At 40.4% G+C, this 14,237-nt stretch overlaps 1 protein-coding gene across 2 annotated transcripts in view; it reads right to left on the bottom strand.

Moving 5' to 3' along the window:
• The window catches only part of ANO10 (anoctamin 10), an 86,363-nt gene that overhangs the window by 18,266 nt on the left and 53,860 nt on the right, over positions 1-14,237 (bottom strand). For both annotated transcript variants that reach the window (XM_054160952.1, XM_054160953.1), the window contains exon 12: positions 8,138-8,254. In XM_054160952.1, the coding sequence (XP_054016927.1) occupies positions 8,138-8,254 (117 nt within the window). The remainder of the gene's footprint in view (positions 1-8,137; positions 8,255-14,237) is intronic.

Here is a 14,237-nt window from a genome sequence, read left to right as displayed (position 1 = left end):
CCAGAAACAGTTCTCTGACAGCAGTGTCAGCAGTGTACCTCTTTTTGTTTTTTTTTCTCCACTGTCCTCGGTGAACTACATCACTCTCAATATATTTATGGATGATCTGGACGAGGAGATTGAATCCATCATCAGTAAATTTGCAGATGACACCAAACTGGGGGCAGGGGTTGATCAGTTAGAGAATAGGAGAGCTCTGCAGAGGGACCTTGACAGGCTGGACAGATGGGTGCATTCCAACCTGGTTAATTCCATTCCATTCCATTCCATTCCATTCCATTCCATTCCATTCCATTCCATTCTATTCTATTCTATTCTATTCTATTCTATTCTATTCCATTCCATTCCATTCCATTCCATTCCATTCCATTCCATTCCATTCTTGCATAATATTCTGCAGGAAATTCAATTTTATACTTTCCCTCTGTATAAGAGGGGGATTATGATAAAGGAGGAAATAAACATAAAAGTGAAAATGGAAAGACCTTTAGGTGTAAACAAACAGGTAGACAAACAGAATTTTGTTCCTAGTCTTCTTTAAACTGATCTAAGATATTCATAAAAAATAAACAGCATAAGCAAAACCACTCTTTGCTGGTTTTATGCATAGGGCTTTTTTTATATGCATCTATGCTTAGACAAAGTATTTGTGAAAGGGAAGACTATCAGAGTATCACAACAAAAGACATTCCACTCATCCATTTCAGTCACGTTGTACTGTTTAAACAAAGCTTACTGGCTTACATGAGTAGACACTACCAAGCCAGATCTTTGACAGGGACAATACTCATGTTTTCTGAAGCTCAAATTCAGCCTTCTGCTAATGAACCCCATTATTCACCCTCGAGTAAATGATGACATATCTAATTTTGTCCCTTGCTTGGTCATTCTAAAAGCTTTCATTTTCAAGTAGGACTTATACTATGGACCAAGTTTGTTGCTGGCATTTATCCATGAAGATTATTCATGCTTTACCCTGAGGAGACCTGTCCAAAAATGCTCCATGTACAGTTAATGGAGTGAGGCAGGTGCCTTCAGAGGTTGCAAATAACTCAAATTTATGTTTCTGTTCTAAATTACTTTACAGAGTAACCTCTTTTTTGTCTTTTTCGGTTCTTCAAGGACCAGGGAGACTAGCATATCTAAACCAAATTCTCACAGTATATCTACAAAATATTTAGTACAGATATTTTACTTTTCATTTTATTAGCTATGTCAGCAAGATGCTAATACTATACAAACCTCCAATTAGTTATAGGAGCACTGAGCTCCTTGACTTCTATACCTGTCCACTGACTTCAGTGATTTTTAGGTCTATGGCAAGTATCTGTACATGTGGAGATACTAGGCATTAGGATTGTCCTCAGTGTAGAAATGTTATCTTTTATTCAACAGCCAAAGTAGCAAATATCTTGAGAGTATAAAAGTACACAAAGTTTATCCAGCAATATGCATCTTCTCAAAGCAATATAAATGTCACGCTCGTTGCATTTGTTCAGTGATGCTTTTCTTATTTTAATGGAGCCATGTTTGGAAAATAAGATTCTCTCACACTGCTTACAGAGTCACATTGTTAAGGTAATTCATTCTTTACTCCACATTTCAGATACTGCGGCTTCCGCTCAGCTGTAAAAGGATCGCTGGCTTGACCTTCTTAAATCTGCATTCTTTATTTCCAGTTGGTGAAATTAAATCTGATTCTATTCCAACATACCTGGGATTAATCCATCTAAAAGTTTCTCACGGCTGGCCTAGCCTTTCTATTCAAACTGCAGAACTTCTATCTCAAAAAGACACGTGAAAGTGAGGTGGGAGAGCTCATATAGATAAATTTGTATTTCCACAAAATATGCAGCACCAGGGCTATAAGCTACACACATTCCTGGAGCAGGGGTGGGAAATCACAAATCACAAACAAACAAAACATACAATGAAAACCCTTAGCAAGCACACACACACACACACACAAAAAAAAACCCAAACCCTCCTCCTCCTCCCCAAACAGAGTTAAATAAAGTAGTTACAGCATGATCCAGTATCACAATTACTGTTCAACATTGTCACTGACAAGCTGATTGAGTATTACCCAAAACCAACTATAAAGAACGTGGGTTATGTAGAGACCCATGTGTACATGCAGATGTACCCAGCAGTTAGTGTAGTAGGAAGATATACTTAAATAGACACGATAAAATTCACAGTTAACATAGATTTCACCATGATAATAATGGAAGGAATCATTCATTATTTGTTCTACCATAATTACAATGAAGTTGCTTGATTTTGGTATCAATGTGAAATTAAAAATTGAAAGAAGGAGCATCTAATGAGGGTGCCATATGCAACTGTCACTCCTCCACCTCCTCCCAACTTTCATCTTCAGGTTTCAGTGTTCAGTTGTGTTTGTACTTGGCTTTTTTCCCCAAATGAGAACATTCGGTTTGCATTGAAATGAAGGCCTTCAAGAACTGTGCATTTTGAGTGCTACAACCAAAATGTGTGTATAATGAGGGTAAATTAAAGGCAATTTAATCTAGTTGAGAGGCTGGGAGATTTTGTTCAAATACTGAATACTTTGATGAGTGAACATAATAATTCAGAATAGATTCTTTTCTTCCTTAGTTCCTTCTTTGTGTCTTAATAAAATCAATGTAAACAAACTGCCTAGTGGAACAAGGCTGGCATGGGAACTTAAATTACTTTTTTTTCAGCTCCTTTCTTTTTCTGGATTAATTCTGTTGCCACTGTGTGTAAAGCTGTGGAGCACTCCACAGTGGCAAATAAATGGATATTTTCCAAATACTCACTGAACTGCAACAAGGCAAAGAGTACACTTATTAAATCAGGTTCATGAGGGACACTATATGCCAGCTAACATCATCTCTCCTGTGGACAGTACAAACAATAAAGTAAAACAAAGAAATGAAAAACTGCCAAGATCAGAAAGGTCTACGCATCAAGATGAATAATGACAAAAATTCTCTGAAAGAACAATGGACAAAATAAGAAGAAAAGCAGGTATCAAATTTGAGAGAATAGAGCAGAAAGAGGAGAAACATTTTTATACTTAACAGTCCCCACAAACCACAATTATTTAATAGTCAGGGACTCTTTTTGTCAGATAAAGTAACAGTCTGGCTTCAGATTGAGGTACAGAACACTGAGCTAACTCATTTGTCCCTTCTTTACCTACAACTCAAATGCTAAAGAAACATTATTTTACTTTAACTGTTTCTTTAAGTTATATTATTGTACGGATTTTGCTAGTGATACATCTGACACCCGTGATCATTGTGGTCTGGCCACTCTGAAGACCTAACTGGAGAAGGAACAACCAATTCCCCATTTTGTTATCAATGAGGAATCTGTAAGATATAAAACTCTTCCATGGTAAAAAATTGGAGTGCAGCACAATGAACATAGGGTATGCATCCTGAAGAGCAGCCTATTACTTACTACAACACATAAGTAAAAGACTGTTCACAAATATCTCACTCTCAGTGACCAGCAGCGAGATACCATATGGACAGGATGTGTGAGAAGTGTTCATCTTAAACAGAGACTTCAGGAGGGTTTTAGTCTTCCTAAGATGTGGGAAATCAGAACAGATATCTTCCTCAAAGAAGAGACACAAAACTCAGTCTGCACTAACAAAGCAAAAAGCAATTGGTTACAAACTAGAGAATAAGATCCCAGCAATTGTGAGGTGACAAAGTGTTCTTTTATGGAACTAAAGTGGAAAACCAGGTTGCAGCAACTTCTGCCAAATGCTTCTTTATAGTTCATGCAAAGCTGCCATTGCTCCAGGACCAGCCAACAGGCTGAAGTAGCAGAAAGCTTTTTGTAGGAGGTTAGTGATCAACATTAGACTTCCAAGGGACAGAATTTCCTTCATTTTACTTAGCAGGTCAGTCTATACAACTTCATGTTTCATGGAAATGAAGGTTCTGACTTGCAGCTGAAGAATGGCAATGAATTGTATTGATTCTACTGTAACATGCCAGATGTAGCAATGCTGATTGTGAATGCAGATCTTAACTGCAGTTCCGTGAAGCATTATCACAGTATCACCAAGATTAGAAGAGACCTCAAAGATTATCCAGTCCAACCAGTCACCACAGACCTCATGAGTAGACCGTGGCACCAAGTGCCACGTCCAATCCCCTCTTGAACACCTCCAGGGATGGTGACTCCACCACCTCCCTGGGCAGCACATTCCAATGACGAACAACTCTCTCAGTGAAGAACTTTCTCCTCACCTCCAGCCTAAACTTCCTCTGGCGCAGCTTGAGACTGTGTCCTCTTGCTCTGGTGCTGGTTGCTAGAGAGAAGAGACCAACCCCTTCCTGGCTACAACCACCTTTCACGTAGTTGTAGAGAGCAATGAGGTCTCCCCTGAGCCTCCTCTTCTGCAGGCTAAACAATCCCAGCTCCTTCAGCCTCTCCTCATAGGGCTTGTGCTCAAGGCCTCTCACCAGCCTCATTGCCCTTCTCTGGACACGTTCAAGTGTCTCGATGTCCTTCTTAAACTGAGGGGCCCAGAACTGGACACAGTACTCAAGGTGTGGCTGAACCAATGCAGAGTACAGGGGCACAATGACTTCCCTGCTCCTGCTGGCCACACTATTCCTAATGCAGGCCAGGATGCCACTGGCCTTCTTGGCCACCTGGAAAAGCTGTGTGCTCCAGGTGAGGCTTATCAGGCAGATAAGGTAACCATAGCACTAGACTTGCATGTTAGCAGAGTACCAGCATAATCTGAGTCATGGTAATGGAGCCCTAGGCAGATCCTCTTAAGATTTTCAATACCAGTGTGATTACAGGATGCAACATCCAAGGCACTAATAAAAAAATGTGTTTAATTAGATGTTTGACAGATAGAGAGCCTTCAACTTAATGGTGAATATCCCCAGTCCAAAGCAGAGTGTCTGGACAGAGTGGAACCGATACTGCTCCTGGTTTGTTTGGACCGTGAGCTCTATCAGCACTTTGCCTATGGAGCCTGTGGAGAGGATGTTATCTGCATTCCAGAACACCTGCATGAAAAGAAGTTCCTTGCAAAGATCCCATGCCATCAGCATAGAAGTATTTCTGCCAGCTCACCATCTCCGAGTTTTTGAGCGCAAGCTAAGGGATGAAAGAAGAGTACTCCTTTCACAAACCTCAATTCAACCTTTCCAATAACTTAAGGAGAAAATAATACCTTGTAGAGCTCTCATCTGTTACTTGTTATAGTTATTAAATACAGTGATTTCAGCCATTTAACCTGTAACATAAAATAAAATCTGGCACACTGGCAAGAAAGTGGTGCAGCTATCTGACCAAAGCATGAAGAGTTGAGCTCTTACTGCTACCATTAAAATGTTCTTCAGAGTGTTAAAAAGGTTCATCACCATGAGACACCTTTAGGTCTTGATCTTAAACCGATGGATTAGAGGCCTCAGCAGATCTCCCCCCACCTTTTTTATCTTCTCAGATAAATACCCACACTTCTGTTTGCAGGAAAACTCCAGTTACATCTACAGAAGATTTTGCTAGCAATCTCAAAGAAGCTAGCAAAAGCTGAGCTTTTTTCCTAATGGAAAGAAATGGTTATTCAGATGCTATGTAAACAACAGGTCCTTCCTGCTGTTCAGAAACACTTCTTGTTTAGCTTAAATAAGTTTTAAACAGAACAAATCACTTCAAGATACAATGTTGTGTGCTTTAGTATGCTGTTTGCTTAGTTTTACTTGGCATCAGTAGCTGGTTTTGCTGAAGCCTTAGGCCACAAGCTGTAAGTTTCTGCTAAAGTTTACCAACCTGTACCTACATAGTCAAAACAAGGTCTCCACAACCAGTGCAAACCAAAAGATAAGGAGGCTTCAAGGCTACAGCCATCAACTGCTGCTGTTAAGATAACAGCCTGAAGACAGTGAAGCACTGCAGTAAGGAGTCAGAAGGTACTGGATGATCTCAGAATCACCATTGGACCTAAGGGCTCAGGAAATATGCAAGAAGGGTATGTGCATAGGCTGTAAAGGTGTAAATGCCCAGGGATTTCTTTGTTCATGGTCCCTCTCCAGTGGCACCCAGGTCAAGCTGACCCTGTTGCTGCACCATCCTAAATATTAATTTTCCTGAGCTTCTGTGCCTGAGACTCTGCTTTGGGAAACCCAGGCTACACTTCTTGAATACTGCCAGCCCTAAGAACTCCCCAGTAGTGCACAGCACTGAAACATATTCCACAGCAATGCAGGCTTTTGTATGTGGTCTGCTCTTTTACAATGGCACTCAGTCAAAATAAAATTCAACTCATTTCTTAGGGGCATATGATTTTGTTCTTATTACTTTTGAATATACTCATATGTGTATCTCATGCAAACATGTTGCCACTGCTTTGAAAATAATTTTAGATGAGATGCCAATTTTCTGAGTGTGCTGTTGGTCTGGTTTCAGGAGGGCAGTGGTTAGTTTTGGGAAGAGCAGCCGGTGCCCTGGAACACAGGGGAGCGCTTACATAACAAGCTTATACACCTTATGTAACTTTCATTTACTGTGACAGCCAAAACATCCCTCAGATATTTGACTATCCGACAGCTCTTCCTCTCTAATTCTCTCACTATCCAGCTTTTAAGGAGAGATTTAAAAAAACAACAAACACAAACCCCAAATCCAAACAAATAACAAAAAAACCCCAACCCAAAACAACCAAAAAACCCCACCCACAAAACATAACAAGCCTCCCTTGCTCCCTGCACCCCTCAAGCTCCCCAGATTACAGACACTAACAGAATAGAATTAACCAGGTTGGAAGAGACCTTTGAGATCATCAAGTCCAACCTATCATCCAACACTATCTAATCAACTAAACCATGGCACCAAGCACCCCATCCAGTCTCTTCTTAAACACCTCCAGTGATGGCAACTCCACCACCTCCCTAGGCAGCCCATTCCAATGGCCAATCACTATCTCTATGAAGAATTTCTTCCTAACATCCAGCCTAGACCTCCCCATGGTGCAGCTTGAGACTGTGTTCTCTTGTTCTGGTGCTGGTTGCCTGGGAGAAGACACCAACCCCTACCTGGCTGCACCTCTCTGCTGGGTTGATTTTTTTCCTAATACACAAACCAGTTTAGAAATCCTGTTTAGCACAGTACAGGCAAAAACTCTGAAAGAATGCTATCATTCAAAACCAGATCTGTACAATCACTGTATCTTACTGAAGATAATCCCACACAATTCCTCATCTCTTGCAATCTCCACCACACTCTCTACGGAATAATTTGTTAAACCAGACATTCCCAGTAGAAAAATCTAGTTCCTGATGTTTCCAAATGGCTTTGGAAAGCTTAAGTAGATTGTAAATACCATTTTATTTATGCAATAAATGACAATATTGTATGAACAGTAAAATAAAGCAACATTAGCTTTCCTTCATACATAGTTAGTTCTCAACACAATCATTTCAAACACGTTCTTCCTGTTTACAATATCTGTTTAATGCTAGATCCAAGATAACTGGGTGGGTTTTTTTGTGATAGTATTTCAGCAATGAAAGAAGTGTTGCAGCAACAAACACCTCCAGGGCTAAAAAAAAATGAGGTTTGATAGAGCAAAATGTTCTTTAAAAGTGACAAAATAAACAAAGTATGTTTGCATGCACAAGGACCACACACACCACACGTTGCTACATTATAGGACAGACCAGGAATTTCAAGCTGTCTGAAAAGGGAAAAAAGAATAATAACTTTCCAGATGTTGACATGTGTTGTGTTGAAAGGACAAATCAATCTTAAAACTTCCAGCTCTCTAATTCACTTCTTATGCAGTGATGGATTATCAGAAAAATGAAGCAATATCTGAAATGCTACAGTTTACACCCTGTAAACAAATGCTGGTTTCTATGTAATACTCTGTGCTGTACACTGTACTACCAGTGACTGTTCCACATTCCACTCAGCTATGACAGCTCTGCCACCACAAGCTGTGGGGTAGAGCTGAAACAGCTTTAGATAGCTAATCTTAACATATTGCAAAAAGGAATTTCAACCCCCCAGGATTTACATATTTATCCAAAAATCAATACCTCCCTAGTTAATTTTTTTCTTCATAACACCAGTGCTTTTCACTGTTCTACATGTCAGTTGCTCTTACCTGTTGTTTGAGAGCCTCTAGAGATTCAAATTCCAATTTTGCTAGTTTTATCTGGATGTCCCTTGGTTTATCCGGAATAACAAACGCCATGATAAACTTTATTGCTAGTAGCAAGTGCTGGGGAAACAAAAAAAAAAGGAAAAAGAAAACAATTGTTTTACAGAGTTTGAAGCACAGAGAGAATAGCACAATGCTATTTAGACTAGACTAGAATTAACCAGGTTGGAAGAGACCTTTGAGATCATCAAGTCCAACCTGTCATCCAACACTATCTAATCAGTTAAACCATGGCACCAAGTGCCCCATTCAGTCTCTTTCTAAACACCTCCAGTGATGGCGACTCTACCACCTCCCTGGGCAGCACATTCCAATGGTCAATCACTCTTTCTATGAAGAATTTCTTCCTAACATCCAGCCTAAACCTCCCCTGGCACAGCCTGAGACTGTGTCCGCTTGTTCTGGTGCTGGTTGCCTGGGAGATGAGACCAACCCCCACCTGGCTACAACCTCCCTTCAGGTAGTAGTAGACAGCAATAAGGTCTCCTCTGAGCCTTCTCTTCTCCAGGCTAAGCAACCCCATCTCCCTCAGTCTCTCCTCATAGGGCTGTGCTCCAAACGCCTCCCCAGCTTTGTTGCCCTTCTCTGGACACATTCCAGCAGCTCAACATCTGAGGGGCCCAGAACTGGACACAGGACTCAAGGTGTGGCCTAACCAATGCTGAGACCAGGGGCACAATGACTTCCCTGCTTCTGCTGTCCACACTGTTCCTGGTACAGGCCAGGATGCCACTGCCCTTCTTGCCCACCTGAGCACACTGCTGGCTCGTGTTCAGACTACTATCAACCAGTACCCCCAGGTTTCTCTCTGCCTGGCCGCTCTCCAGCCACTCTGACCCCAGCCTGTAGCACTGCATGGGGTTGCTGTGGCCAATGTGTAGAACCTGGCGCTTAGATGTATTAAATTTCATGCCGTTGGACTCTGCCCATCTGTCCAGCCTGTCAAGGTCCCTCTGCAGAGCTCTCCCGTCCTCTAACAGATCAACACCTGCCCCTAGGTTGGTGTCATCTGCAAATTTACTGATGATGGACTCAATGCCCTCATCCAGATCATCGATAAAGATATTAAAGAGCATGGGGTCCAGCACTGATCCCTGGGGCACACCACTGGTGACTGGCTGCCAGCTGGATGTGGCACCATTCACCACCACTCTCTGGGCTCGGCCCTCCAGCCAGTTCCTAACCCAGCACAGAGTGCTGCTGTCCAAGCCACAAGCTGACAGCTTGGCCAAATTCTAGTAACAGAAGTACACATTTTTTGCATATGACCTGTACAATACAGATAGCATACTACAACCACATGAAGCCTCTGCTACCCCATAATTTTTCTGCTTACAGCAATTCATTATTTGAAAATAAACACATAGTTTGGCTTATTTTCTTAATAAGCCTATTTTCATTCTGCACTCTAAATTTCTAATTCAGTTTTGTAACTGTGATTCCGTAAAAGAGAAATAGCTTTGACAACATATTACTGGTGCCTACAAATTGTATTATGGCACCCAGCACATGTAGTTTCATAGTGAAATTTTTACATATATATGCACACAAAGAACTACAATTGTATATAATTAGAAGCAATTATAACAACCTACATACATGCATTCACACAGATGAACGTCATGATACAAATGGAACAAGAACATTGTAAAACATACAAAAAAGAACACAGAGTTTCTCCATTCGAGAAGCTGTTGAAACCTATAAGAACTTCTGAGAAAGCATCAGAAGACTACAAAACAAAATATGAGCAGAAAAATTCCAGGAAATGGAGAAGCATTCCAGATGTAAAATACCAGATTAGTCATAATCTTAATATTACTTAAGATGAAAAAAGCATGAAGTTCTGCTGAACATAGCACTTGACCAGTCTTTAAATATCATTAAAACAAGTACCTTTCCCCTCATCTCAATAAAAACAAGTGCCAAATTGCTCTGTTTCTTCCTTTATGTCCTTTATATTCAAAAAACTCTAAACAATAATCATTAAATCTTGTTTTATTAATGGCTGAGTGTGTTGCATGTTTGCAAGCAGGAACTTGCTCCTAGCTCAGAAAACACAGAATCACAGAATCAACCAGGTTTGAAGACCTGAGAGATCATCAAGTCATACCTATTACCTAATACCTAACACCTCATGACAACTAAACCGTGGCTCCAAGTGCCATATCTAATCCTTTTTTGAGCACATCCAAGGACAGTGACTACACCACCTCCCTGGGCAGCCCATTCCTCTGGCCAATTGCTCTTTCTGTGAACGCTGACCAGTATAAAGCAACACTTAAATATACATGCTTAACTTTAAGAACATGCCTAGTTCTACAGACACAATGATCTTTACAGACTTGTTTAAATTTAGAAAGCATGTCTAAGATACTTATCAAATTTCTGTTTCATAAAACAGAACAGATCAGTGCTCCTCTCTGAAATACATATTGCTGAGCTACATGAATAACATAACAGATCAAAAAACCCCACTGACATTCTGGAACTGTGTGGGCAAGAGGCTAGCAAAAACACTACTGTCTTTTACTGGAGTGGAGGTGAAGCTCTAAATAAGACAATTCCAGTAAGAGTTAAAGGAGGAAATCGGATAATAGTAACACAAGCCCTATGAGCACAAGCCCTATGAGGAGAGGCTGAGGGAGCTGGGGTTGTTTAGCCTGGAGAAAAGGAGGCTCAGGGGAGACCTTATTGCTGTTTACAACTACCTGAAGGGAGGTTGTAGCCAGGTGGGGGTTGGTCTCTTCTCCCAAGCAACCAGCACCAGAACAAGCGGACACAGTCTCAAGCTGCACCAGGGGAAGTTTAGGCTGGAGGTTAGGAGGAAGTTCTACACACAAAGAGTTACTGGCCATTCGAATGTGCTGCCCAGGGAGGTGGTGGAGTTACCATCACCGGAGGTGTTTAGGAAGAGACTGGATGGGGCACTTAGTGCCATGGTTTAGTTGATTAGATAGTGTTGGATGATAGGTTGGACTTGATGATCTCAAAGGTCTTTTCCAACCTGGTTAATTCTATTCTATTCTATTCTATTCTATTCTATTCTATTCTATTCTATTCTATTCTATTCTATTCTATTCTATTCTAACAAGTAACAAGAAATAATCATACATTAAATTATTTTTTAAATGTGTCACAGAAAAACAGTAAGCCTAGGTAACAAACTGTTAGTTCAAGGAATAATACCTTAAAGAAGTAAAAGGAAAGATGAAAATGAAAGCAATGCTAATACAGCATCAGTGAAAACCTGAACACAGATTGAGAGGTTAATGAAGTAATTAGCATGTCCACTGTGTAGTGCAACTGGTAAAACTGCATTATTAAAAACATAATTAGGTCAACAGTAAAAAGAAAAAAAAACAACCAAAACATTCTCCCACTCATGCAAAGTTTCACTTCCCACTCAACTTAGTGTCTGCTACTAACAAATTCTTCCTGCCAAAGAGGAGAGGGGAAGAAACAAAATCAGCTATACGTTTGCTTAGCATTGGAGTAATCTCTTAAATGGAAAAAGATAAATGCTGAAGACAGTAACAAAACCAAGAAAAACAATACTCTTATGCAGAATACCATCCTAAGCAATCAAAGGTTGAAGGGGGGGGAATAAAATAATAAAATTATTATTATTGTGGATTTTTGTGGGTGTTTTTTTGTGGGGGAGAGGAAAGGGATTGGTTGGTTTGGTTTCATGTGTTGGTTTGGAGATTTTGTTTTGTTTTTCTTTGGGGTTTTTTTGAGGTTTGGGGTGGGTTTTTTTGGGTTTTGTGGGGTTTTCTTGGGTTTTGTGGTGTTTTGGGGTTGTTTTTTTTGTTAAATCAGATTATGAACCCAACCACTATTTCTAGCTGCAACCATTAAAAAGTGGTGTTGCTTCCAAGAACTTGCCCTTCATGATTAAAGAGGACTATTTCACTTCAAGTAAAACCCAGGATAATATTCACACAGGCTGTGAGCTCTCCAATGCCAACAGCAAAGTCCTCTTCTATTTTGCACTTTGCCAAGCAGGCACAGAGAGAAACAGCAATGAGTCTCTCCCCCCTTGATAAATGCAGTGCCATCAAACTCTGCAGTCTTGTGCCAGGTGCTTAGAGAGCCAGAAGGACTCTTTTGTTCTGCAAAGCCACCAACAAGAGTAGAAGCAGCAGCTGTGTTTTGCAGCAGTGGGTCCCCAACCTCATCTCTTCTAAAACAAATTATACAAATCAGGGTTAAATTCATGAAATCTTGAACACCTAATTTGATTTCTATAGTGGTCTTACAGCAGCAATTCCTGTCAAAATCTACTCAACTGGGGGGGAAGGAAAAAAAGAGAAGAACATTAGCAGTTGCTGTGTTACTGGTTAGATGATAAAGTGCATGCCAACTGTCAGCTTGGAGAGACTTAAATAAAATGCTGTATCAAAAGCCTATTTTAGAATATTTATGACAACTTTCAATTAGAATCAGAAACCTGGATACAGTCCAGCCTAGAACCAGCACATACTGTAAAGTAAGATACTCACTGGTTACTAACTCTACATTGGTAAGGAGCCCTACACACCAGCCAAGACCTGAGCACCTGGGAACACCACATTGCTTTGAACTTCTGTTCTCTACTTGTACATGCAAAATGCCTTTGCAAACGTAAAGGAAAATAGCACTGCAAGATCATGTTGTTGTCAGAGCAGAAGGCAGGGAGACTATTAATAGCAGAACATTGTGATCCAGAATCTAAACTAAGCTATGGTCAAACGGTAAGAACAGACCAAGGGAGCAAGACAAGCAAAAGCAGAATTTCTGTAAAGCTCAAGAAGTTCAATCCAATTAAATTATCTCCAACAGACAGCAATAAATGCATGAGCAAGTATTTCTGTAATGTACATACAAAGCAAGCACAACAAAACCTTCCTTACCACTTTTAGACAGATCTGATTTCATTACAGTCTTGCTAATAGAGCAGAATCATCACATCTCAGGGACTTTAAAAAGGGCCTTTCTTCTGTCACTCCAACAAACTCTGCTTTTAGAACCTCATATCCCATGTATTATCACGGCATTTTTCTAAAATGGGATTGGAATCTGCCTTAGTGAAAACCTCTGGTATTTCTTTCAGAATTTCATTTTATCCACAGACATGTCCAAAATCCTTGGGGCATTAGGGAGCAGGGAGTGATTTAAAAAAAAAAAAAAAAGTTATTTTGAGTTGGTCCTATTTCAAGGCCTCTTTTCATTTCCAATTCCAGCTTTGGACTCTGTTTTCTCTTCCCACAGGCATATCCATGCACATGCTTGCAGTCCAGATGTCTGCCACAATCTGCATGTTCCATCCATCTCATTTATCCCCAAACCAGCATAACCCATCTCTCCCTTATTTCAGCCAGAAGGAGCTTTCTCCTCCCAGTCAAAACTCCAGGAAACCAACAGGACCAAAATGTAGCCTTCCTGCCTCAGATTCAATGGCTCTGGCCACAATGAAGTCTGTCTCAGCTCTCAACTGGAATGTGCCCAGTACAGATGAAATGTTCATGAGGGAGCTTTCTATCAGCCTTCACCTTGCTACTTCAGAGCACAATGAGACTTTGCAAAGTCCCAGAAAGAGTGATTGGCCATTGGAATGGGCTGCCCAGGGAGGTGGTGGAGTTACCATCACTGGAGGTGTTTAGGAAGAGACTGGATGGGGCACTTGGTGCCATGGTTTAGTTGATTAGATGGTGTTGGGTGATAGGTTGGACTTGATGATCTCAAAGGTCTTTTCCAACCTGGTTAATTCTATTCTATTCTATTCTATTCTATTCTATTCTATTCTATTCTATTCTATTCTATTCTATTCTATTCTATTCTATTCTATTCCTTAGAGTTCCACTTCAGAAAGGGTCTTAATTAGTTCAGAAATTCTGGTGCCTATTTTTATTTCCAATCCACTATAGAACCTGATAAGTATAAATCTATGTTGTATAAGATACCAGGCTTTAATATGCAGTTCTGAGGTCTATTTCAATCATGAAAACAAGTATTATGCTACAGCATGAGAACAGGGGTTTGTTTCACACAAATTAGCAGT

Source organism: Dryobates pubescens, chromosome 4 (genome assembly GCF_014839835.1).
Source record: "Dryobates pubescens isolate bDryPub1 chromosome 4, bDryPub1.pri, whole genome shotgun sequence".
Lineage (NCBI taxonomy): Eukaryota > Metazoa > Chordata > Aves > Piciformes > Picidae > Dryobates > Dryobates pubescens.
This window is presented reverse-complemented; position numbering and strand designations above follow the sequence as displayed.